At 36.1% G+C, this 27650-nt stretch overlaps 3 protein-coding genes across 5 annotated transcripts; 1 reads left to right on the top strand and 2 right to left on the bottom strand.

Annotated features, from left to right (window-relative positions):
• Positions 1–119: 119 nt before the first annotated feature.
• LOC101892498 (peptide deformylase, mitochondrial) lies at positions 120–8720 on the bottom strand. The gene is made up of 2 exons (XM_005183655.4): positions 8136–8720; positions 120–489 (listed from the first exon to the last, which is right to left on the bottom strand). Exons 1-2 carry the CDS (start codon positions 8541–8543, stop codon positions 178–180), a joined length of 720 nt encoding a protein of 239 aa, XP_005183712.2. The 5' UTR covers positions 8544–8720; the 3' UTR covers positions 120–177.
• Positions 8721–10239: 1519 nt separating this feature from the next.
• Positions 10240–12753, bottom strand: LOC101892332 (palmitoyltransferase ZDHHC23-B). 3 transcript variants are annotated; one of them, XM_005183654.4, is made up of 2 exons: positions 12613–12753; positions 10240–12340 (listed from the first exon to the last, which is right to left on the bottom strand). In XM_005183654.4, the coding sequence occupies exons 1-2, from the start codon at positions 12701–12703 to the stop codon at positions 11166–11168; spliced, it is 1266 nt and encodes a 421-aa protein (XP_005183711.3). In that variant the 5' UTR covers positions 12704–12753; the 3' UTR covers positions 10240–11165. The 3 variants fall into 3 exon arrangements, with proteins under 3 accessions (XP_005183711.3, XP_019892347.2, XP_011292586.2); XM_020036788.2 differs by having other exon boundaries at positions 10240–12508; positions 12613–12749; XM_011294284.3 differs by having other exon boundaries at positions 10240–12518; positions 12613–12708.
• A 2500-nt stretch (positions 12754–15253) lies between these two features.
• Positions 15254–27271, top strand: LOC101890709 (ras-related protein Rab-13). The gene is made up of 5 exons (XM_005183644.4): positions 15254–16156; positions 20478–20677; positions 20737–20829; positions 22084–22197; positions 22262–27271. The coding sequence occupies exons 1-5, from the start codon at positions 16033–16035 to the stop codon at positions 22373–22375; spliced, it is 645 nt and encodes a 214-aa protein (XP_005183701.1). The 5' UTR covers positions 15254–16032; the 3' UTR covers positions 22376–27271.
• The last annotated feature ends 379 nt before the right edge of the window (positions 27272–27650 follow it).

Genomic DNA, 27650 nt, shown 5'->3' on the forward strand with positions numbered 1-27650 from the left:
AAACTGTTTTATTTATCTTAAGGTTGTCTTGTATCAGAACATGGCCTGATAACATACCGATTGATAACATCATTTGGGATGGTATCCACTCCAATCAAATACACATATTTGAACTAATATTTTTTTAAACTTTTATTCGTAATATACAAATAAAAATTATGCAAAAATATAATAACATTATTTATAAAAAGGTATTTCAACACGACCCGCCTTTGAATTTACAGCTTCCCAACAGGTACAATGAAACGTCATTCCATCCATTTGATCAATATATAGCTTTCCATCTAAATGGTCCATTTCATGTTGAGCTATCCTAGCATTCCAACCGCTTAATTGTAATTCATTGGGTGTATCTCGTTTGCCAATTCCCGTGAGCGTCACTGAGTCGTAACGTTCTACCTCCGCCGAAAATCCACGCACACTCATACAACCCTCAGGATGTTTATGTTTGGTGTAATTTGTTATTTTCAGTGTGGGATTTATCATGACCTTAAAAGCGAATTGAGACAATTGCATTAGCATGTTCTTCAATTTATGATACTTTGCAAAAGGTAAAATAAAATTTCCAATAATCAATAAATAAAAAAAAAATAAATGCAGTATAGTCATTATACCCTACACCACAAGGTGGTCAGGGTATTATGTTGCATTTGTTTGTAACAAGCAAAAGGAAATGAGGTAGAGCCATAGTTCCTTTTGATGATCTGCATAGGATCACATTCTGAGTTGATTTATATATCCATGTCCATGTATTTTTGTAAACAAGTTACAGGTCACATTTATTGCGCAACCCAGATGAAATTTTGCACAAATCAATTGTTTGACCCTAGGACGAACCCTATTGGAATTGGAGATAATCGGTCAAAACTTAGATATAGCTCCCCTAAATATCTTCGTCCGATTTGCTTTTTATTGTGCACCAAACGTGTAATATCAGTCCAAATAATATGGAATTTTGTATATATGAGCAAAATAGGTCTGAAAATAAGTATGGTAAATTGGATCGAAATCGGTTCAGATATAGCTATAGCTCCCAATAAATATATTGTTCATCCGCTTTGTTATTTTTGTCCTCCGCAGTCGTAATACGCACTCTGTAACAACGATCTTTTGAAACAAACACAGTTCAGAAATACCTTTGATAAATGTTATCGAGATTCAGATTCGAGGTTCAGATTCCGATATTGCTCCCATATATATCTTTATCCGATTTCAAGTTAATTGGTCCAAATGGGATACAATTTGGCACTTACTTTTTGAGTCTAGGAATAGCTATAGCTCCCACATAAATTGTTCATCCAATTTGTTGTATTTGTTCTCCACAGCCGTAATATGCACTCCGTAACAACGATATTCGGGGAAGTACATGAAATATAGCTTAGAAATACCTTCGCCAAATTTAATCGAGATCGCTTCTGATTTGGCTATAGCTCCTATATATATCTTTATCCGATTTCAAGTTAATTGTTCATCAAATGGGTAATACAAGCCCTAATCAATCCCACGGCAGCGGGTTCTACGACACCGGATTGACCCGAAACAACAACACTCCAGTTTCGGCCAGCTGCCAACACAGTGTATACATGTTCGTGTTTGTTTATTTTTCTGTTTTGGGAGCAGCACATCCCGGAATGCTTGCTCCGGATTCTTTTGGTCCGTGCCGGGCTTGAGGAAAACCCCGGACCATGGTTCTGTACGGTTTGCCAGAACACCATCCACCATAGATCAGTCTCGGTGCGATGTAATGGATGCAGAGGATGGGTGCATTTTAGAAATTGTTCCGGTTTAACCCGGTTGCGAGACTGTAGCGATAGGGACTATGTTGCTTCGTGCTGCACCAACGTAGTCCCCAGTGAGTCCACGACCTCGTCGTCAACTTCCGAGTCGTCGTCGGAGTATGGAACTCCCCCGCAGTCTCCAGAACAGCAACCTTTACCGCAGCACTTAACGCCACATGTTGCTGTTCCAATTCCGGACAATGCCTCGTTCTTGCAGTTCAATTGCAACGGACTCCGAGGTAAAATTGATGAGATAGTGGATTTTATGAATCGGAGGAATATTAAGATCGCAGCGGTGCAGGAAACCAAACTCAATGAAAATTGTAGCTTACAACGTTGCAATGGTTACAACGTATTGAGGAAAGATCGCACCAGAAGTGGAGGTGGGGGATTAGCGTTCCTGATACACCATTCTGTTCAATACAGACCTATCTCGCTTGAGCTAGTCTCTAGTGACCCATACATGGAGTGTATGGGGGTAGCAGTCAAGTGTGGTACTGCCGAGGTAGAGGTGCTTAATGTGTATATCCCGCCGGTTAATAGCTGTGAACCGCGTTACTTGCCTAATATAAGCCCACTTTTGGAAGACAATAACCGCCTGGTACTAGGGGACTTCAATGCCCACCATGAGTTGTGGCATTCCGTCCTAGGTAATGACCAGAGGGGATCAGCGTTGGCAGAGGAGATTGACTGCTCCACATTTTGCACGGTAAACGAGGATGCCCCCACCCGAATAAGAGGAGAGTGTCACAGTTCGCCAGATTTAACCATCGTGTCACCCGGTCTGATAAATGACGTGACTTGGCAACCCGTCATTTCTCTTGGCTCAGACCATCTCCCGATAATCGTCTCCATCAGCAGATCGCCCGATTTCATAACCTCTGAACGCCGCACTTTCCTTAACCATGGGAAAGCCCACTGACCCGAGTTCAGAGAGTTCACCAACCTTCGCTTCAGAGAACTGCTCATTCCTTCTTATGTTCGGGTAGCTGAAAGGATTTTCCGGGACATCATCAAAGCTGCACATTTAACGACGTAACTGTGACTGATCCGAAGAGGTGCGCTGGCTGTTTTAACCGCCAATTTGTCGAGCACCCCGAGAGTGATAGGGCGAGGCGAAGAGTACTACGTCGTATAAGAGCTCTTCCCGCCGAGGATGTACCTCCACAGTTTACGATGGGTGATGTTGCGAATGTCATACGAAACGCTAAGTCATCTAAAGCGTTGGGCCCGGACGGAATAGCAATGGTAATGTTGAAGCAACTGGATACGCCGGGAGTTGAGTATTTAACCAAAGTCCTTAACTTGTCGTTAGCCACCCACATAGTTCTCGAAGCCTGGAAAATGGGCAGGGTGGTCCCGCTACTGAAGCCTGGCAAGGATGCCAGCAAAGGCGAACCATACAGGCCAATTTCGCTTTTGTCGCCAGTAGCAAAGACTCTCGAGGCCTTACTCCTCCCCAGTATTAGAGGAAACTATTCAGTTGCTAACCATCAACACGGTTTCCGTCCACTACATAGCACTACAACAGCATTGCACGCCATATCCACACATATCAGTCGAGGACTCAACCAGAACAGGCCGTGCCACAGAACAGTAGTGGTGGCTCTCGACCTATCAAAGGCCTTTGATACGGTCAACCATGCCACGCTGTTCGAGGACGTTGAGAACACTACCCTCCGGCCAAGTTTGAAACGTTGGATAGTCAACTATACGTGTGGACTATACGTGGAATTCCGAAATAAGAAGTCCAAGCCTCGTAGAGTGAAACAGGGAGTTCCCCAAGGTGGGTGATATCTCCGGAACTGTTTAACCTCTACCTTTCCGGAATTCCGCGCCCTCCAGACGGCATCGAGATCGTAACTTATGCGGATGATTGTACGATCATGGCGTCGGGTCCTGTAGTTGATGACACATGTGTCAGGGTGAATAACTATCTCGCGGAGCTTGCAGCCTTCTTCCACGCGAGGAATATGAAAATATCCGCCACTAAATCGACGGCCACACTATATACCACATGGACTGCGGAGATGAGAACACAGCTGAATGTGCAGGTCGAGGGGCATATAATTCCGACCACCAACTACCCCAAAATCCTTGGGGTCACATTCGATAGCATGTTCAAGTCTTCCGCGCAAGCCACAGCTATTTGCGATAAAATGAAAAGTAGGAACAAGGTCCTCAAGGCGCTAGCCGGCAGCACTTGGGGTGCGGATAAGGAAACCTTGTTGACCTCTTATAAAGCGATAGGTCGGTCTGTGGTTAGCTATGCGGCTCCAGTGTGGTCGGCGAATACAAGTGCAACGCAGTGGAAATGTATTCAGACCTGCCAGAATGCCACCCTGAGAACTGCAACAGGGTGCCTCCTCATGACGCCTGTGGACCACTTACATGAGGAGACGAAGGTTCTTCCCTTACGTCAGCATAATCATATGCTTTCGTTGCAGTACCTGCTTGGGTGTTATCGCGGGAGTCACCCTAACCACCATTTGGTGGATAGAACTCCTCCACCCAGGCGTGTCAGGAAGGACCTGCACGATCTAGAGAGAGAGGTCCAGCGATATAAGAGAGAGCCTCTAGATCATGAAGCCTATCAAGCGGGTCTGAATAGCATTCATACTGATGCAGTCACAGAGGTAGTTAATAATTACCGTATGAATGCCATACTCGGAGTCCACCCCCCATCCATTGCAGCTGAAGAACGTCGGCTGCCTAGGCAAACGATACTGTACGGGTCTAGTCGGGGTCTTGGACCCGGACTTTGGGTCCCAAGAAAAAAATAGTTTCCCGGGATCAGGGTAAAAATACCTACCAGTGGAAAAATTTTTGAAAAGTTTTTACTAAACTAGAGTTAAGCCTATGTTTCATATCTATCCTTGACTAATTTTCCCATTTTTAGACATACTTTGCATATTTAACAAATACAAGTTTTTATGGGAAATTTGTGAGAATTACATCATACCAACTATGATTATTATAGATATAATTAAAAGTTAAAGGAACTATTATATTCGAGAAATATCCTCCCCTGAATCGATTTTTACTAAATTTGCCAAGGAATTTGTGCCTTTTCAATTAGGGCTTGTTGTTGTTGTTGTAGCAGTTTTACACGTTCTGTTGTTTTTTCCGACTAATCTGGTTCTTCCTCAATGTCCAGGTTTAGGAATTCTGCTACCTTTATGGGCTGTAGCCATAGATCCTCTGGACGGACTTGAATAGGTTTGGCAGGACAATTAAACAAGTGCAGCGTGTTGCGCGGGCCTGTCGTTCCGCACATCCTCATCAATTCGTGCTCAATACGAATTGAGACGGCTGCACCATCCTGAACGTAGTTGGGCCAAAACTACCCTGGTTTGCCTAGGCAGCCGACGTTCTTCAGCTGCAATGGATGGGGGGTGGACTCCGAGTATGGCATTCATACGGTAATTATTAACTACCTCTGTGACTGCATCAGTATGAATGCTATTCAGACCCGCTTGATAGGCTTCATGATCTAGAGGCTCTCTCTTATATCGCTGGACCTCTCTCTCTAGATCGTGCAGGTCCTTCCTGACACGCCTGGGTGGAGGAGTTCTATCCACCATATGGTGGTTAGGGTGACTCCCGCGATAACACCCAAGCAGGTACTGCAACGAAAGCATATGATTATGCTGACGTAAGGGAAGAACCTTCGTCTCCTCATGTAAGTGGTCCACAGGCGTCATGAGGAGGCACCCTGTTGCAGTTCTCAGGGCGGCATTCTGGCAGGTCTGAATACATTTCCACTGCGTTGCACTTGTATTCGCCGACCACACTGGAGCCGCATAGCTAACCACAGACCGACCTATCGCTTTATAAGAGGTCAACAAGGTTTCCTTATCCGCACCCCAAGTGCTGCCGGCTAGCGCCTTGAGGACCATGTTCCTACTTTTCATTTTATCGCAAATAGCTGTGGCTTGCGCGGAAGACTTGAACATGCTATCGAATGTGACCCCAAGGATTTTGGGGTAGTTGGTGGTCGGAATTATATGCCCCTCGACCTGCACATTCAGCTGTGTTCTCATCTCCGCAGTCCATGTGGTATATAGTGTGGCCGTCGATTTAGTGGCGGATATTTTCATATTCCTCGCGTGGAAGAAGGCTGCAAGCTCCGCGAGATAGTTATTCACCCTGACACATGTGTCATCAACTACAGGACCCGACGCCATGATCGTACAATCATCCGCATAAGTTACGATCTCGATGCCGTCTGGAGGGCGCGGAATTCCGGAAAGGTAGAGGATAAACAGTTCCGGAGATATCACCCACCTTGGGGAACTCCCTGTTTCACTCTACGAGGCTTGGACTTCTTATTCCGGAATTCCACGTACGACTGGCGTCCACACGTATAGTTGACTATCCAACGTTTCAAACTTGGCCGGAGGGTAGTGTTCTCAACGTCCTCGAACAGCGTGGCATGGTTGACCGTATCAAAGGCCTTTGATAGGTCGAGAGCCACCACTACTGTTCTGTGGCACGGCCTGTTCTGGTTGAGTCCTCGACTGATATGTGTGGATATGGCGTGCAATGCTGTTGTAGTGCTATGTAGTGGACGGAAACCGTGTTGATGGTTAGCAACTGAATAGTTTCCTCTAATACTGGGGAGGAGTAAGGCCTCGAGAGTCTTTGCTACTGGCGACAAAAGCGAAATTGGCCTGTATGATTCGCCTTTGCTGGCATCCTTGCCAGGCTTCAGTAGGGGGACCACCCTGCCCATTTTCCAGGCTTCGAGAACTATGTGGGTGGCTAACGACAAGTTAAGGACTTTGGTTAAATACTCAACTCCCGGCGTATCCAGTTGCTTCAACATTACCATTGCTATTCCGTCCGGGCCCAACGCTTTAGATGACTTAGCGTTTCGTATGACATTCGCAACATCACCCATCGTAAACTGTGGAGGTACATCCTCGGCGGGAAGAGCTCTTATACGACGTAGTACTCTTCGCCTCGCCCTATCACTCTCGGGGTGCTCGACAAATTGGCGGTTAAAACTCTAGTTTAGTAAAAACTTTTCAAAAATTTTTCCACTGGTAGGTATTTTTACCCTGATCCCGGGAAACTATTTTTTTCTTGGGACCCAAAGTCCGGGTCCAAGACCCCGACTAGACCCGTACAGTATCGTTTGAAATTATGAAAATACCTATCCAACAAGTGGTCACATGATGGCGTAAGTAGTCACGGTTCGGAAGTTATAGTGAAGTTATCGGATTTTTGGACCCGGATTTTTTATAAAACCCCCAAAAAGTCAAATTATAGCTGACACTCTTACCTTTCCAAAATGATACAATTTGTGCTAATACCTTTTTCGGGGCTAGAGATATGGGTATTTCCATCCGCATAACCCGATTCTAACCAGTTTATTAAAATTATGTTTTCAGTAAAAAAAGGTTTATTTCGCGTAGCCGTCGTTGGGATTACAAAAGTTTTCTAAATTTGACGCTTTCCGTAAGCCCCGGACGAAGGCCGGCTATTTACAAAAAGTGTCAAATTTAGAAAACTTTGGTTCGCGTTAACCGGTCAGGGACATACCCAGAGGAGAAAATCTCAAAAGCTATCCAATTTAGAAAACTTTGGTTCGCGTAAGCCGGTGTGGGACATACCCAGAGGAGAAAGTCTTACAAAAAGTGTCAAATTTAGAAAACTTTGATTCGCGTTAGCCGGTGTAGGATATACGCAGAGGAAAAATCTCAAGGCCGGCCGAAGAGGCTTTCCAACGATACCTATATTGCCTATATCGGGTAATAGGGTCTGTGTCCAGGCCGTGTCTTGAACTCGGATTTTCTGGGGTCCCGAGTCTGTTCCCCAAGAAAAAAAAATAGTTTCCCGGAATCAGGGTAAAAATACCTACCTCTGGGAAAATTTTCGAAAAAATCGAAGAGTTTTTACTAAACTAGAGTTGTTCCGAAAAATATAATTTAGATTGAACAAGAGCCAAAGTAGTTTAATTTTTGTTTGCACCTGAAATGTAATGGCAGTTTGGCGATCTAGATAAATTTTGCAAAAGGTTAGGTTTAGTCAGCGTTTTGCGAATTCGTCTGGGGTATAAACAAAAAGTACCGCCATCGACAGTAAGTGCAATATTGAAACAACACATACTAGTTGGTATACAATTAAAACATGTTAAAATATTCATGACCACAAGGACACTTGCCTTAACACAATTGTCGAACTAGAGTTTCTTTCCACTGGGACAGATCAAGTATAATTGTCACATACTAATACAAAGAAGATATCAAATTTTAAGACGTCAATTACTCCAAAACCTTACAGAGACAACAGAAATATGGCAATGGGGGCAACATTAAATTTCATAAAACATCAGTTTTTTCACTAACTCACCGTCAATGGCAGTGTTGACATTTTCCTCGCCTCATAAACCTCTTTTTTAAATTTGTCTTTCAGACCTTCACGGAACTCCATAACTATTATCCGCAAAGATATACCAATTTGTGGTGCTGCAATGCCAACGCAATCATATTTGCGTAGAACTTTGATCATTTGATCTATGATCAAATCAATTTCTTTACTATTTATAACATCCTCTGGAACGTCCACGGCTTTTGATCTCAGGACTGGGTCACCAACTTGTGTGAAGTGTCCATATGGAGGTTGATTACTCGATTTCGGTGACCAAAATTCACGATATTTTTGGGCAAAAGTTTTGCACTTCAGAGTCGTTGTTGAGAAGAAACGTTTCGAGTGATTTATCAGGGCTATGGGTAAAAGGTTGACTTTTTGCAAAGCCATTGCTATTTGTGTTTATTGTGCTTATTTAATTAATATGTGAAGTTAAAGAAGTTAAACTATTATGTTTATGCTGTTTATGCAATCCCAGGCGAATAAAAAAAACTCCGTACCGGTATGTTTTGTCAACAAAAGACAGCTGTTTATCGTCGAAATGTTACAATGGGAGTGTTCGTCAACCTTCTATAACATATGAACAAATAAAAGTTGTTGAATTACTGACATTATTGAATATTAATATTGCCAAATAAAAAATAATGCTAAAATAAAATTTGTAAAAACATAAACAAATTACAAAGATAGGACAAGACAGAGTCAAAATATGGCAGCCCTGTGAAAATACCTCTGTTGTTATGTTATCGTAACAACAATATGAAATAGCTTATGCAATATGAAACAGAATTTGAAACATTTGTCAATTTTTTTGGCTTTTTTTCTATAAACGTGTTTTTACACCCTGCTCCTTGAAAAGGAGGGTATATTAACTTTGTCATTCCGTTAGTAACATTCCTAAATATTCATCATATTCATAATGTATTAATATTCATAGTCCATCTATTATTTGACGTTGAGCGTCAACATTTAGCAGAACAATTTGTATTGTGCCTATGATGGTTGGTATTGAAAATAAGATATATCGGTCCAAGTTTTGACATAGCCCCCATATAACGGTACATTTTTTCCATGGATTTGTCTAAAAACTGGTATTGGTAGGTTATAATGCATTCTAGCTTGTGTGGCGAAACATTGTATGCATAGGTCCACGTTTTGGTATAGCCCCCATATAAAAGCACCTCCCGATATTCCATATTTTGATAAAATTTGGTATTTTTAGTTCATAATGGGTTCTAGCCCGGTGGCAGAGCATTGAACATTTAGTTCGACTTTTTCCTATAGTGCACATATAACTATACCCACCGATATTCGGTATTTTGATAGTCCTAGTCACATTCAATTCAAAATAATTTTAAAAAGAGTTTGCTAGAAGTTAATGGATAAATTTCATCTAATAAAAGGTGTGAGTTACTGGAAAATTATTTTTATTATATAGTGACATGGTAAAATTTAGAAGGTAACGTCATGTAATCATATGTTTGCAATTTTCAGAATTTATCCATTTGACAAGATCTTATTGTCAAAATGTTTATTTAAAATTCAATTTTACATACACATCTCAGCGATGGGAACTTGTTTTCTATGAAGTAAAATTTGACAAGGTAAATTACAGAAAAATGCAGTGCTGGTTATTAAAAGTTGAAATGAGGTTACCTTGATTTAATTGTACCAAGTATAATGCTAAACTTAGTGCTGAAAATCGAAGGAAAATTTGGAAGCTATTTTATTTATCTTACCATAGACTTTGACAAGTATTATTTTATACTCTCAAATATAAAATCGACTATTGATCGATTAGTGAAATCTCAAAACATTATATTTTATTGGACTGCAAATGCAATGTGTCTTATATTACACATACACCTACACCATAATCATTTGCTTACTCTCTAGGAAAATATAAACTACAATCTCAAATTTCAATTCAAACTTGAAGCTTTTGATATCTATTGTTTTTATTGTAGAATTAAAAAAGAAAACAGAGCTTAGCTTTGGATAAAAACAATTATTAACATAAACACAGAACGGCATATCTATACTACAGTCCTTTACTATATAGGTTATTATGCTAAAAAGATCATAATTTAGATCACAAAACGTTTATTTTATTTTTTAAATATAATAAATAGTGCGTAGAGTTGAAGAATACTTATGTTAATTACTACTACTTTTTAAGTCCATATAAATACGATAGCATAGTGTTTCAATTCAGATTCCCATTTAAATTCATAAAGTATTTATGAGCAATTGGAAGGAATTTTTGGTGTTATTACATATTTATGTTTTAAACAAAGGATTTTATTGTTCAGTTCCAAATTATGTAGACCGTTTTTTTGGTTTATTTTGATTATTACAGATCATTATTTTATGCTTGGCATCTACCGTGCAACATGATCATTTCTTTCTAGACTTAGATTTCGTTTTGCAACTATTCGTGATTATTCTCATTCATATATTTGGCAACACACAACATATTTTGTTGAATTGATATTTAAAAATAATCTAAATTTATAGCAAATGTGTCATTCTCTCGCAATCTTTGCTTCGACGTAAATACAAAGATCGCAAGGGGTTGACTTTTTCTGGCATTTCACTAAGATAGAATTCTTTGCGACTACAGCAGCCATAATCTTATATCATGCGATTTACCAATGCAGTCTTTTATATATAAAACATACACATTTAATAGCTAAACACATAAAAAAAAATATTGTTGTCAGATATATTGTGTAGCTTGAATTTTAATATTTTAGAATTTAATTCGGAACTGAACTTATATTTGGTATGATTTTCTTTTATAAAATTTAGGCTGTCTTGTGGGTTTAATATAAGAATGAGTTTATATATCTGTATGCGACTTGACCTAAAATATTCATATGCACAATTGGCATGTTGAACATTTTCCGAAAATTACTTTTTACTAAAAATCCCACGATAGACCAAAATTTGTCTTTGCTGTTATTGTAGTATATATACTTGTAATTCCCAGTACATGGTGACTCCATGTGTTTATGTGCTTAGTTTTTTATAGAATTTGGAAAATGGCTGGGACATATCACCGAATATAAAGAACATCGGTCCTCTTGTGCATTTTATGACTTGTAATATCAAGCTAATCAATTGATAGACGATCATTATAATGGCATACAGTGATAATACATACGATGTACCCAAAGTATACTCATCAAATACTTCACTGCAATCGTCTGGCATCATAAGTGGTATATTCCAAATACGACCAATAAGTTGCGGATGACAAATTGCTGTCAATGTCAAATATACTCCAAAGAACAGGGTGCATATGCTGAAAACCATGCCGGCATTATAGTATCGCAGATTATATTGTCCCACACAACAATCTAGCCAATAGCTATGATGGCTTTGCATCATTATGCAGGCATTGCAGACATGACAATGTATAGTACGAGCCGAGACGTATTTACGACATACATGGCACATGTTAGTCTGGTGAGAGTTTGCCCTATTCTTCTGAGATCTTATGGGCGAGTCGTTATCTATCAACAATGCAGTGTGGGCAGCAGCTTCCTCTTCCTCCTCCGCTGCAGTTGCTTCGGTAATGTCAGCCAAATCATCATCTGTCGAACGACTGGGTATATCATGGCATGCAGCAGCATGTTTTTTTGTTTGCCACATAAAGTAGACACTTGCACAGCCCATTAGAACTAATATGCAATTTTCCTCTGGTAGCAATTCTAATAGCGGCACGGCAAACTGCAATCCCGCAACCATATACACAACTGACCACCATAACCACATGTAAAAGAATCTCGTCTTTACATTGTTACGTTTGATATACTGATGGGCGTATCCCAAGAAGACAATAATTGAGCCCAACATTATGTACGATGTTACTTCGTTAAGGGCGGCAAGACCCAAAACCAGGGGATATACAGCACCAGGTATAATGGCCTCCATTGAGATTCGTTTAGCACCACCTCTCCACGGTAAACGCAAACGATCTTGGAATGTTAAAAGCATATTACGCTTATTAGAAGCGTCTACTTTGTTGCAGGTAATACAGTCGGTAAAGGCAGTATCCAAATCCACGCAGTTACAACAACAGCCCAGGATGTGAAACCGCTGTTTGTCACGATCAATGTACTCGCAACAGCAAAGCGAAGAATCTATCTGAGACTCCTCTTCACCGGCTTTTTGAGCAACGGCTATATAGTCGTAATTGGTCATTATATTGAATGTTGTCACCAGTATCAACGAAGTACGAAGGTTTTATATGAGTCCAATATTTCCAGGAAGCAGCATGAAAATATACATAATCGCAGTCTTATAAAGAATTGTTCTTTTGCATAAAATCACAAATAATAGTAAACCAACTGAAAAGGACTGAACACACAAATAATTTTATCAAACAAAAAGCGATATAAAACAAATAATTGACAAAAACAGAATAAATTAAAAATTAACTTTAGTGATTTACCGATTCCAAAATTAGTTAGTTTACAAATATTTTGCAGCTCCACAGACAAGGACTTGACGCATTTGATAGTGTTGTTCTGTGTATTCTGCATTAGCGGTTAGTTGGCCACGTAACGTACGTCGTTTTACAAGTACCGGCTATCAAGACACGTAACGTTATATTTATGTATGTACAATTTTATCCGGATTAAACCGATTTTTGTCCAATCAGTTTTACTTAAAATCTACTACGGAATCTATATACTTATAACGTATAAAGAAAAAACTGCTGAGTAACATACACATCCTTCTAAAAGTTGTATGTAGACAGACAAGGTTATCTCACTAGACCTAATCATGGTATAATAAAAAGATAAGGTTGAGCTACCAGCTGATTGCAATTCTTCTAAAAGACTGTTAAACGATATCGAAAGAAAATTTTTGCGAACGAAAGAATGCGTTTCAGTAACATTCGTTCGTTTTTTCGCACAGCCTTACGTGGCTCAGTGTTGCTAAATATACCTTTTAAAAATTTAATCGCGAAATTAAACAAAAAAGCGCAAAAATGACAAATTCATACGCGAAAAAGCTGTGATGTTCGTACAAGTGTTCGCTTTGATGGATTTATGTGGAAAGGAAATCAGCTGTTTGTGGTGTAAAAGGTGTGCGAACGTGTTTGTTCGATTTCGTGGAACAGGCTGTAAGTCTGCCCGACTTCTGCCAATTTTGTACATGTATTTATTATTTTCAAAATCAATGGTTGAAAATATCGTACATTGCTGGGTGCGCATTAAAGATATTAACCTATTTTGCCATGAAAATTAAACATTAAACTGTTTCGATCTTCTTAAAGAAAGTCCAGTATTTCATTAATTTTTCCCGCTATTAACCCATTTAAAGAAGGAAAATATCCACTGATTGTTAAGAACTTGTTGCATACAATTTTAAATAATTCTGACAAAAAGCGGTCATAGCCCCAGGGCTGTATTTCACTAGTTGTACGAAGCTGTTTTACTACTATAACTAGATCTATTTTTGTATGTTCGGTCATAATATCAAACGGCCTGTCTATTTGTGAAATTAACTTGAAAATTACGAGCTTAATGTGGCTTACTTCTTTGTAGAGAAACAAAGGAGTTTAAGGTTAACTTAGTTTAATTTCGATCCATCAATTATACTTGTTGACCCTACGCTCCTTTGATTTTTTCCGAAGAAGCCATGCTGATGACTAAAGGTGAGAATACATAAAACGTTTGACTGGCTTAAGACATTGACTGGCTTCTTTGTTGAGGAACAAAGGAGATTTACCTCTGTTAATTGTTTCTTCTTTTGCGAAGAAGCCAGTCAGCTTTAAGGTGCTTTAAGGCATATTAAAGTCAAATTATAATAGAAAACGACGCAGGATTTTAGTGCGGCTCTGTAATCCCTCCATGAATTGTCACAAAATATTCCTAGCCATGACTTCAAGCTTCTTACTTACTACCTTTAAGCTGGGAATACATAAAGCGCTTATCTGGCTGGCTTAAGTCATCGGCTGGCTTCTTCGGAAATGAACAAAGGAGCCTAGGGCCAAAATCGAACTAATTCAACCTAAAACTCCTTTGTTCCTCTACGAAGAAGCCAGCCAAATATGCGCTTTATGTGTTTCCACCCTTACTCTCTCAGAAAAAACAAATCTCAACATATTCTAAAATTAGATGCCATATCCGACATTTTTTGTCTTTATTCAACAAAATTTAAAAAAATGTAAAAATTATGGCGTTGACTTTGTTCCATTTTTTTATCTCACCCTGTATTCTTGCATTATTGACAGTAGAAGTGGACAAATTTCTTTCACATTGATTCCATTTTCCTAGATTTACTAATTTTTCTATTAAGAATTTCACATTTTTTAGTCATGCCATTTTTTTGTTGATAAAAGGTGTAGAGAGACAAGGATAGAAGAAAAAATGGCACGATAAGCCACCGCACAGGGTTACATGCCATTTTCTTTGCATTTCTTTTTTTGCATCTTCCGAATTTTTTATGATTTTGACATTTCATATCGTTTCTTTATTGTAATTTTTGATGCGTTTCTTTTATTGTGATGTGATGTTTTTAGTGATTGAATTGTATAGTGAATTATATGAAAATTAATTGGAAGTATTAAAAAGTAAAAAAAGAGAGTTAAAATAAAAGTTAATAATGCAATATTTAACACCTCAATAACTTTTTCCATCATTTCTTCTTTAGATTAACACATTTAATTTTAAATCACTTCTTTATAAATATCTGTTACAAACAATTAGCTCTATACGAAATACTGAATAAAATAAAATGTCAGAAAAAATGCCAAGCACAATTATCGTAAAATGCCACCGTGTAAAGGCGCGAAGATTTACGCAGAAATTTTAAAAGAGAATTGATAAAAATGCCAGCTAAAAATGCCACCGTGTAAAGGCAGTGTTTCACTACCACTTTTTGTCCGGTTGTAAATAAAAGCAATGGTATCATTCCACTGTGATTGGTGTCTGTAAAAAGTCCCCTCATATGTTTAATAACCGCTATTTTCAAAAAAATGTTATTAAACACCACTGCTACTATGAACGTAAACAAACCCCTAAAAACATACCAAAGTTAAAAGATAATATGACACAAAATAAGGGAGAAAACAAGTGGCGAAAAAAACACCCAACAACCATCTGTTTTGTGCTGACTGTTTCTACCCTTATCGATGTTGATTGCGTGTAAACTGCTGCGAGTGGCGAGTTGAAGTTACATTTCATAAATATTGACAGCCAACACCATTGTTGGGCGCCACCACCACCAACAACACTTTACAGTCAAGCTGCCATAGACTCCAAAACAAAAACTAAAGGATATTGATTTTCCAACGAGTGACTGCTACGACGAAGTATACAAACGAATGGCTTTTTAGAAATCATCAAATCAAAGTTGAATCATACTTTTTCGCTCGCGCAAAAATAGCAAATATATTTCTGGAGACAGAAAGAAAAATGCAAAGTTTATAGAAAAATATAATAAATTAAATATTTTATTTAAATAAAAAATACAGGAAACGACTTGAAAATGTGCAATAAAATAAAATTTTAAGAAAATATTGAATTTTGTTAAAAAAAATCGTTTACAGAAAATGATAATTCATTAATCAAATCCATATCCTATCAAAAGTTTGAAAAACAAAAAGCACGTAGAAAAAAGTTAAAAGAAAAACGTCCTAAATAGTGATACAACATTGTGCACACTAAATTAAATACTCATTGGAATCATCTTGAATTGAAAATATATTGTGAAAAAATAAAATATTATACATCATTACCAGCCATATTCCTTGTCCACAACATATCCTTTCACACACACACATCTACATCCCTGCTTAATTTCAAATTACTTGTGGATCTTTTTTGTGTGTTGGAAAAAGAACACAAATTTTCACACGAAAATGGCTTTAGATTTTGTGGCGACCTACAAAGTTTTGGTTTTAGGCGATTCCAATGTTGGCAAGACATGCATTGTCCACAGATACTGTGATGAAAAGTATTACGACACATACATCTCCACAATTGGTAAGTGACGTTCTTCGTGTTTTTGATTTCGTCTTTCTTTACATAAGGGTATCATTAACTTTGCTTCAACGCCTTTCATCTTCTATGACATTAATAATTAATTACTTCTTCTTCTTCCTTTTGTTTGTTGTTGGTACAATGCTTCATTTTATGATGAATCTATGCTCTTTCGTGTGTGCTTAGCCTTAATATTGGATTGGTTTCTCTCTTTAAGGACATGAACGATGTTTGTGATTGTAATGAAATGCCAATTAATTAGTGTTCAATATCTGTTCTCTCATTTTCGCTTCCAGAGGGAGATTTATTCGAACATTAAAAGCATCTCATTAAACACAATGACGTTTAAGTGTACAGGTTTATGGTATTTATGGCTTTGTTCTTAGCTCGTAAACAGAAGAAAAGACATTCGAGGGGTGGAATTTAATTGTTCGTTTAGGTATTCTGTCAATATATTACTTAAAACATATATATAGAGTACCTTTTAAATCTAAAAAAAATTATTACACACACTTATCCAAACGATATATTGAGTTTATGAAACACTAAAATACTTCAAACCATTTTTGATCTTGCACAAAACATTATCACCGATATCTGGTGACCACTTGGCAAAAAAATTCCTTTTTTATATAATACAGGGTGAGATGAAAAACTGCAAAAAAGTCAAACGCCATCATTTTTAATTTTATTGAATGAAACCAAAAAATGTCGGAAATGGCATCAAATTTTAGAATAAGTTTAGATTTGTTCGAATTGGTCATCTTTGGCACAAATTATGGTCTTCGAACGGCCAATTAAACCGCCACACGCTGCCCGAATGCATATTCCCGGCGAAGGCTTTAAAACACCCTCCAGAACATTTGCGCGATAATATTCGGAATTTATTCTGATGCCACGGTCGATTAATACGAGCGGAGAGCGACTATCTGCTGTTATGGCGGCCCACTCAATTATCATGGCCGGCGCCTGAGTTCTGGTGGCCAACCGAAGGTGCACATTTTCAGCTGACCTCTTTGACAAGTAAACACGATTATTTCGTTTGTTTACAAACTGCTGTTTTTTCTGTTGCGGTGTATGTTCTTGAACTTTTTGGAATTTGAAGCTCATTTTTCAATATTTGCCAAATGGAATATTACGATATGTTCAGCTCACGAGCCATTTTTCGGCCACTTCGACGCGGGTTTCGATCAAGTCCCTTCTTTTCGAACCATTTCTGCTGATGTTGCTGTTTTCTTCCTTGACGTCGGGCTATGCTACCAGCATCACGTTTATTCATATTTAAATGCTGGAGTGCTCCAACTATAGCCACTTGTGGTTTTCCAGCCAAATATAAAGAAATCACACTATCACGCTTCAATTCCATTACGAATAACTTTTTTTCTGGAAAATTCTCACCAAAATGCTTTTGTACGCTTGTAAACAATATAATGAGCTGTCACTGGAATAATTTTAACAGCTTTCGGACGAGTGGCTTAGAAATGACAGAAGTCTGAAGTTGGTTGCGGTTTTTACATCTCACCTTTATTTTCTTTATGTTCTCAAAACTGATTTTTTTGAAATAAGACACTCCTTATAATTTTGCGAAATACTGAAGAATAATGTGATTTTGGAAAATAGAGGGACCTTATTTAATTTCTCTCGTTATGTTTTATAAAAGCAGCGTTTTTTATTAGTGATTAAAATTATCAAGAAAATGCAAGACCACCAATATACACCAGTTCGCTTAGTTTCGAGTCAATATATTCCTTTGGTAAAAACTTTGTATATCCAAGTGTCGATCGTAAGCTAAATAGAAGAATAAAGTGTAACTAAAGTAAATGGAAATTACCTTGGTATTTCGCGATAGAGCGAACCCCTTTACGCTCTTTACGCAAGCTCTCATATAAATTTGTATCCGGATTTAAAGTACGTCAACATACAAATCTTTTTTTTTTCGAATTAACCCTAAACCATGTTCCTGCAAATTTTAAATACCACATGAAAAGGTAAAATTTGTTTACACTTTTTTGATTTTTGTTTATCTTTTGTCTGTGATTTCAATCACAATAATGCAATTTAACATTACATTTGGTGGTTAGCTGGCTTGGCAGGGGGACCTTATACTTGGACCAAGACATTTTGGCATTGGTAATAAACTTTACTATGGAAATTATATATATTAATTTTATTGTGAATAATCAATTATCACTGTAAACCCTCGGTAAAGATTTAGAATATAAACCATGGTAGAAAAATACAGGTAGACGCATCGACGCAGCAAACCTCCGATTTGCCAAAAAAAAAAAATATGTTAATAAGTTGGAACAAGCATTAAGCAAGCGCATAGATGGTATTTTCATGGTAGAAGAATACAGGTAGTCCCATCGACACAGCTGCTGGGACAATGAACTGTCAAACCGATTTTGAAATTGAAAATCGTGAATGAAAAATTATTGAAATTTGTAAAAATTGTTGAAAATACATATCATTACAACCTCCGATTTGCGTCGTATAAGAAAACATATAAAAATCGAATTATTTTTGACAAATTTTGAAATATCAATTTTCCCAAGCGTTGATGCATCTACCTATATTCTTCTACCATGGTTTTTTAATGGCTTAAGTCATCGACCGGCTTCTTCGTAAAAGAGCAAGGGAGTTTTAGTTGGAGTATAACTTTTTTTACGGAGTATACTTGTTGACCATACGCTCCCTTACTCTTTTAAGAAGTAGCCAGTCAAAAAGCGTTTTATGTATTCTCACCTACAGTTTTCTTTTAAATGCTACAAACGTGAATGAAAACTTAATATTTTTTCTACACCATTTTTGGTTAATTTTGGATTGTCTTTTAGCGACATTTATATCATCTGAGCGACATTTATATCATCCTAAAGTTATACACATACACAATGTTAAACCATAAATCGAATAAAAAATCCAGTGGGTTTACCTTCATTGCTATAAAAATATGTTTATGCCAAAAAAAAACCTAGTATGTTTTTCATTGAAAACCATTTTTAATTATGTAGAAAAGTTTTTAAATAATTTCAAAAATTAATTCCAAAACTATTTACACAATACTTCTGACTTTTTCGATTAAGACTAGGCGGGTATATTTGCTATAATTTTTATCGTTCTCCTTTGAACTTGCTTTTGCATTTATACAAGGCAATTTTGTTCTTTATAATTTCGTCATAGTTTTTTTATAATTTTTTATGAAAATAAGAACACATAGGTCGGTTATTACATATTTCCGATAGATAACAAAATTATGTTGTCGGCCAATTAAATCTCTCCGATAAGCAGATGATCTTCCCTTTATTTTTTGACGTAAAGTTTACTGAATTCATGTTGCCATATTTTATTTTGATAATATGGCAATAACACCAAATTGTATTCAAATAAAAAATGGACAACGCAAATTGTGTATTTTATATTAAAGAAATTAATTAATGATTTATTTCACGAAATTAATTGCAAATTCGCTTTGCTTATTTCTTATAAACAAAAGGAAGATGCCACTGTGAACAAATGCTGTGACTACCATAAAAATAACCCAATAATGTGAACTATTCTTTACTTTTTCCAATCTAAGAAATTAAAAAACGGGGCTATAAAAAAATATATAAAAACGGGAATTGCCAGTACGAGCAATGTTGTGCCATTTCTTTATCCCTCTCTCCAACAAATAGAGACTAGCCACAAGTAAACGTGCCAAATATAAATTCGGACTTAGGGTGGAAACACATAAAGAGCCTATTTGGCTGGCTTAAGTCATCGGCTGGCTTCTTCGTAGGGGAACAAAGGAGTTTTAGGTTGACTTAGTTCGATTTTGGGCCTAGGCTCCTTGTTCATTTCCGAAGAAGCCAGCCGGTGACTTAAGCCAGTCAGATAAGCGCTGTATGTATTCCCACCTTTAGGGCGAGAATACATAAGTCATCGGCTGGCTTTTTCGTAGAGGAACAAAAGAGTTTTAGGTTAGATTTTGGCCCTAGGCTCTTTTGTTCATTTCCGAAGAAGCCAGTCAAGAAAGCGTTTTATGTATTCTTAAGTATTTTTTTCACTATTGGGATTAGACTCTCTTTGAATTTCAAATCAAAATATGTCTTTTGATATCAAACTTAGTTGTCAGATGCAGTTGTTACTTGCCAACCTTATATAATACTGCTAACAGTCATGGTACAATAAGGAGGTAGAACAGCTTTGTAAAACTACTGAAAAACAGCCTTAGACTATGCCCGTTTTCTGTTTGTGAGCATGGTACAAATATCTTCTTTTATTGTACCATGCTCAAATTTAAAAAATTAATTTCTTTTGAATTGATAATATTACCGTTTTACAGGTATTGATTTCAAACAAAAGCTCATCAATCTGGATGGAGTTCCGATAAAACTGCAAATTTGGGATACTGCCGGTCAAGAACGCTTCCGTACATTAACAACCGCCTACTACAGAGGAGCTATGGGAATACTGTTAATGTATGATGTGACAAATTTGGAAAGTTACAATAATCTTTCGTACTGGTTAAGAAATATTCAAGAGGTAAAGTAACATGAACAAACTATTAAAAATAAACAATAATTATTATTATTTTCTTTCAGAACGCGTCACCGGATGTTGTAAAAGTTTTAGCGGGAAACAAATGTGAATGCTCAGCCACACAAAGGATGGTGGATAAAGAAAGAGGTGAAAAGGTAAGCAAAGTCGACATACAGTTTAACGATCATATATGAAGTCAGCATTATTGTTAAAACATTTATTATTGTTGTAATTGTTCTAATATTGGAACTGAGACGTAAAATTTCAAGTCATTGATAGCATTGTGTATAATCTTAGTACGGGCTTACACTGATTATCGGTTTTTGGTAGTTCAACCTCCTCCCAAAATTTAGTACCAATACTTTGTTCTATTACCTAAAAAGTCAGCTGATAACTTATAACTATGGGAACATATGTTAAGCTTATGTTATGTTAAGTGCTATTAGGTACAAATCCCCAGGATGCTTTCTCAACTCCAAGGTTATTAAAAGCAATTGTAGAAGAATACAGGTAGATGCATCATCACTTGAGAACATTGATATGTCAGGTTGTTTTTTTTTTTTTTTTTTTTTCAAATATAAGAAGATTTTTATATGTTTTCCTATACGACGTCAATCGGAGGTTGTTATAATATGAGTTTTTCAACAACATTTACAAATTTAAAAAAATTTTCATTCAAAAATTTTCAATCCCAAAATTTTCAATCCCAAAATTGGTTTGACGATGCGTCTACCTGTATTCCTCTACAATAATGAAAGCGTTCCACCAAAGCCGTTTAATTCGGATGAGACCGAGAAGGTTTATCGTTATAGAGCGTTTAAATACAACAACTTTCCCAGGTTATCCTCAATAATTGACCAATCACAATAATTTTAACGCCAATTTTATAGCGATGGGCAATTATCAGGATTAGTTTGGATAAAGATAAAGGTAACCTCATTTCACATTAGCATTCCCAGCTCTGAATTTTCTATAATTTAACTTGTCAAATTTTAATGCATAAAAAAGTTCCCATATCCGATTTTGTGTGTATACAATGGATTTATGAATACAGATTTTGACAATGGGATGTCAAATGTATAAATTTGAAAAAATTGTATACATATGATTTCCTGACTTTACCTTCTTAGTTCTACCATGGATTTCTATGTAAACATAGTTTTCCTAAACAAATATCTGTGGTTGTTGTTTTATGGCTCAAAGCGCGTATCCGCAAAATTATTGTAAGTTGCACACATAGAAAAAACGTCCAAGGATTTAACTAAATAACTGTAAAACCAAACATGAAGTCCACTAACAAATGTAATTAATTAAGCATCTTCTCCAAAAGAAGCATAATAAAACTAAGATACAAATCATTATTATAAAATATGCCCCTTAGCGTTTATAACAGAAAACTTTTATTTCAGATCGCCGAAAATTTCGATATGCCATTCTTTGAGGTATCCTGTAAAAATAATATTAATATTGAAGAAGCATTCCTATCACTAGCAAGAAAAATACGAGAGCAAAGAGAGAGAAGGGTAAGTTCGAAAAAATATATTTTTTTGTTATATATTCGTATTTAATCATTTTCTGCTTTTCTAGGGTGAAAACTTTGATAACGATGACAAACCGCAAGACAAGAAATCACCAGGTTCAAATGGTTTAGGCACATTCAGTTTAGCCAGTCTATCGGAGGCTAATCGCTGTGCATGTTAAACAAAAACTCACTCATCCAAAGAAAATTAAAAGAAAAACAAAATGATAATTATTTTAAATGATCTTTTTAAGAAAATTATTATTAAATATTATAATTCAAATTAAAAAAGAAAACGAAAACAAAATATATAATAATTCTTGTAAACACACAATTTTGCTGCAAAACCAAAAGATGAGCAACAAAAACACAACAAATTTTGTCCAATAACAAACAAACAAAAAACAAATTATAATAAAAAACACAGCAATTAGTAAACATTTTATCAAACAAAAAATGCCAAAGTGATGAATTCTATATAAAAGAAAGAGAAAAATCGCTTCAATTGTTAATAACAAAATGCCAGTATGATCCACACAAAAGTTCAATATATCGTATTATATTTGTTTTGTTTGATCATTTTAATAACGTGACTGTCCTTTGGGAAGTTTGCTGGACTGTAAGCACATTTGTAACACGTTTATATAGAAAATCTCTACCCGGATTTACCATTATAATTGACCAATCACAATCAAACAAACCAGATGTAATGTCAAAATTTATTTACACTTTATAGCCTGTTGTTTATTTTTTCTTCTGTGATTTCAATCACAATAATGCATTTTGACATTTCGTTTGGTAGTTAGCTGGCTTGGAAGGGGGACCTTAAGGTGAGAATACATAAAACGCTTTTTTGACTGGCTTAAGTCGTCGGCTAGCTTCTTCGGAAAAGAACAAAGATGCGTAGGGCCAAAATCGAACTTAGTCAACCTAAAACTCCTTTAGTCCTCTACGAAGAAGCTAGCCGATAACTCAAGTCAGTCGAAAAGCTTTTTATGTACTCTCACCTTTATTCTTAATAATCAGGTTTAATCGATTGGCTGATAACATGACACAATCAATTATAGTGATTAAAGTACGTTTATATTTAAGAAATCCACTCGATCTCAAATGTCAATTCCATGGCAGAAGAATACAGGTAGATGCATCAACGCTTGGGAGCATTGATATGCCAAAAAATTTTAAATGTTTTTTTTTTTTCAAATATAAGTCGATTTTTATATGTTTTCTTATACGACGTTATTATAATTCTTGTTTTCCAACAATTTTTACAAATTTAATAATTTTTCATTCAACATTTTAAATTCCAAAATTGGTTTGACAGTTCATTGTCCCACCAGCTGTGTCGATGCGTCTACCTATATTATTCTTCAATGGCGTATATGCCAAATAATATCCACTGGATTTATGAATACGATTTACGTGATATATACGCTATTGAATTGTCATCTGAAATCGATTGGAGTTTTTAGTCTAAAAGTGGTGTTAGAATCACCGTACGCAAAATAAACAATAAACAAAACGTAAACAAGTTTTGACATTTCGTCTGGTTGGTCTTATTATTGCGCCATTAATTACTAGATAAAGTAGTTATCTTAAATCGAATTTCACATTGCCCTCTTTTACAAGTTTGAAGGCGGAAGTACATAAAGAGCTTTTCTGGTTGGCATAATGATTGATGGACAATTTAAAGTACGTGTGTTTACATTCAAGTCTTTATTAGTATAAACTATGATAAACAACTTAAATCATCGGCTGGCTTCTTCGGAAAAGAACAAAGGAGTATATTGGCCAAAATCAAACTAAGTTAACATTAGACTCCTTTGTTCATCTACAAAGAAGCCAGTCGATGACTTAAGCCAGTCAAAAAGGCGTTTTATGTGTTCTCTCCTTAAGTTGTGTCTGGTTACCCAAAATTTTTTTAACAATTGTTGCAATTTTTTACTGTAAGTCGCCTGTTTACACAAAAGTTCTACAGACGAGAGAGATTTGAGAGAGACATTTTGACAGTTCTTTCACAGAGAGTTTCCAAATTCTTGCTGGACAAATTTCTTTTTGCAATAACTTGTAACTCTTGTTCTTCTCCTTCCGGGGATTTATATTTGGTCCAGAAACGTTAGAACATCTTTCTTTTCAAAATTGCCATCACAAGTGTTTTGTTTTTTGGCTCATTTTTATTTTTTTGTCATTTATTTGTTTTATGATAGCCAAATTGTTTTGTTTTGACAAATCAGCTGATTGGCTGCAAGTTTTTGCAGGGATTCCGTCTGTTTACATTTTCCAGACTTCTTGCAAAAGAGAATTAAACTACTAAACTCTCGCAGTAAGAAGCTGCGGAACAATTCCTGTAGACACATCTATAAGCATAAAGCCTATGTTAAACTTATTGCGAATAGTCAATTATCACGGTTAACCCGGGTAACGATTTTGTTAGGCTTTTTCCATGGGAATACCAATAACTTCTGATATAGCAAACCGTGCATTACATAGGAGCTAGTGATAATTTTTTGAACGATATAATTATTATTGTTTTTTCAATAACTACACTCGACATATGCTTCATTTGAATTTACATAAATTATTTGTTATTACTTCAAAATATCTGAAACAATTAAAAAAATGCTCAGCAGCAACTGCGTAGCACCGCATACAAATTTTTCTGTAGATAATAATTATATTTAGATACAACTAAATAATATAGTCAAATAAGAAACATAAAACAAAACAGAAAAAGTTTTCAATGTCATCAACAGCCTTTAATGCAGTAGTCCAATAAAACAGAGCTTGACTTAATTATTTTATGAAGAAAGTATTAAAAACAAAAAAAAACCGAAAACTTCCATTCAAATAACACAGCCCAATAACCTAAAACTCTAATATTCGACACTTATACTTTTATATAACCAAATTTTAGCAAATAAATTTCACAATAAATGTGTATATATCATGAATATCAGCATAGCGTTCGCCTATAGCAAAACAATAATAAACAATCAACTTATCATCATTATATACTCCAAAAACACTCTACTACACTATACTTATGTGTGCATAAAACCTCATGTAGAAATCATATACAATCGAACATGATTATAATGAATTTAAAAAAAAAAATTGCAGTACGCTGTTGTGTGAATTAGACAAATTATTAGTCTGTTCCAGAACCTGCAAGAATCTACTAGTCTTGCAATTTCTTTCGATATCCTAGAGGAAAAATCGGTTAACGTACTAAAAAATGGCACCTAAATTAAGCGTTTTGAGAAGACTTCTTATTTATTCGACATAAAAACAATGGAATTTATAAGCCAAATAAGAGTACGTTTACACTTACTAAATCCAGTGGATTTAGTAAGTGTAAATTCCATTTCATATACGCCAAACGAAATCGACACTCAAATCCTGTGGATTTCATTTGAAGTTATCGCAATGAAACTGGATTGGTTATGTGTGTATGGTGTTTAACGCGTTTTACTTATTGTGAATGATTATTCACTTCAAGGAATGTGTATGTAAACCCACGGTTACAGAACACGAATATTTTAAACTTCACATAAAAACAAAACCTTATTCCAATAATTAACAGCCTGTTCCACGATATTGAAAGAAAATTTGTGCGAACGACAGCAAGTCACTCACTTCCGTATCAGAATGCGTTCCACTATCATTCGTTCGTTCTTTCACATAGACTTACAAGACTCAGTGTTGCTATATATACCATTGAAAAAGTTAATCGCGATAAAGCGATAAAAGACAACCATACGTAAGCTGGCTCTGCCTGAGCTGACAGTTCAGTTGTAAGCAAACAAATAAAATTCCGAGTTTCCCAGAGATTGTGTTCAATTTATTTGAGTTTTTAAAAAATTAATATTTTTGTTCCCCTATATTTTATGGATGATGTGAAGGAGCCTGCTGCTACCAAATATTGGCAGTCCTCTAGCGAACTCAGGATTCTCCTCCAACTCAGGATTCTCGTCAACTAGTGTTTCAGCTGTGTATTAGATGATTATAAATAAAAAATAAAAATTATATATGAAAAATAAAAATTATATTTGACATATTATAATTGTATTTATTATTTTTACTCACCTTTTTGTTTCACTTTTCAATTATGTTGAAACAATTATCTTGAATTATAATTAGACGACAGCAATCACACAAGTGACTTATTTTGACATTTGTGTTCGCATGCGTGCGAAGATAGTGGAACGTAAAATTACACTGTAATGCTTACGCTTTCGTTCGCTTTGATGTTCGTAGAATTTTTCGTTCTGATGAATTTAAGTAGAACGGAAATCAGCTGTTTGTCGTGTAAAAGACATGCGAATGTATTCTTTCGATATCGTGGAACCGGCTGTAAGTCACTTTAGGAACTCGACCAGAAAAGTGCAACTAGCTCCTTTTATCAGTTAAAGGAAAGTAGGCGAGATAATAATGCACAGGCGTGGAAACATGGTAAAAGAATACATCAACGTTTGATATGTCAAAAATTTTAAAATATTTTTTTTTTAAAAATAAATAGATTTTTTAACAGTTTTCCTATACGACACCAGTCGGTGGTTTTTTACAATATGAAACAATTTTTACAAATTTGAATAAAAAAATATAATATCAAAATTGGTTTGACAGTTCATTGTCCCAGCAACTGCATTAATGCGAATACATGCATTCTTCTACCATGCGTGAAAAAGATCTAGAAGTATGTTTACATATACATATTTACGAAGGAAACATAACTTAAATTTATTGTGATTGGTCAATAATTACGTTTAACTCTGTTTAGAAATTTGTATACAAACCTGTTAACGAATTATTGTCAAATAGCCCGGTATATACTGCAAATAATTGAAAGTTAGTTTGGAGCTCTCCCAGCTGATCATGTTTTAGAAAACATGTAGACATGCCTCGCTGCTTTGTAGAAATTTCTAGAGAGTTCAATTCGTTAAAAAATAGCATGCTGTCAAAATTTGTATTTTCATACGTTTAATTCCCAATTGTATGTATTTTGATAATACGTTCGAGATCACATAGTCTTATCGGATGTCCGTTTAAAAATGTTCGCATTTGAAGCGTAGAAAACCCGATGCAACCAAAACGAGTCACTGTTTGATGTGGATGTTGTTCCTAAGGCGAAATTGGTCATTTATCTTTTATGGAGATTTATTTGACGGATATGCAATGGAAATTGCAATTTAAATCCACGGTATTAACTAAGCCCGATGTACTGTAAACAAACTATAACTCGGCAAGAAGCTATAACGTAAACTTCTATATTAAAACACTTCAGTAATTAGAGACTAAAAGAGTCAATATGTGCAGGATTTACCACAGTAAAGTTGTTAAAACACTTATTGTGAATGAAATAATAGTACGAAAGATAAGCAAACAGTAAGCGAAACGTAAACAAATTTTGACATTTAGTCTGATTGATGTAACACATCATTATTGCGCCATGACTAG

Source organism: Musca domestica, unplaced genomic scaffold (genome assembly GCF_030504385.1).
Source record: "Musca domestica strain aabys unplaced genomic scaffold, Musca_domestica.polishedcontigs.V.1.1 39, whole genome shotgun sequence".
NCBI classification, from domain to species: domain Eukaryota; kingdom Metazoa; phylum Arthropoda; class Insecta; order Diptera; family Muscidae; genus Musca; species Musca domestica.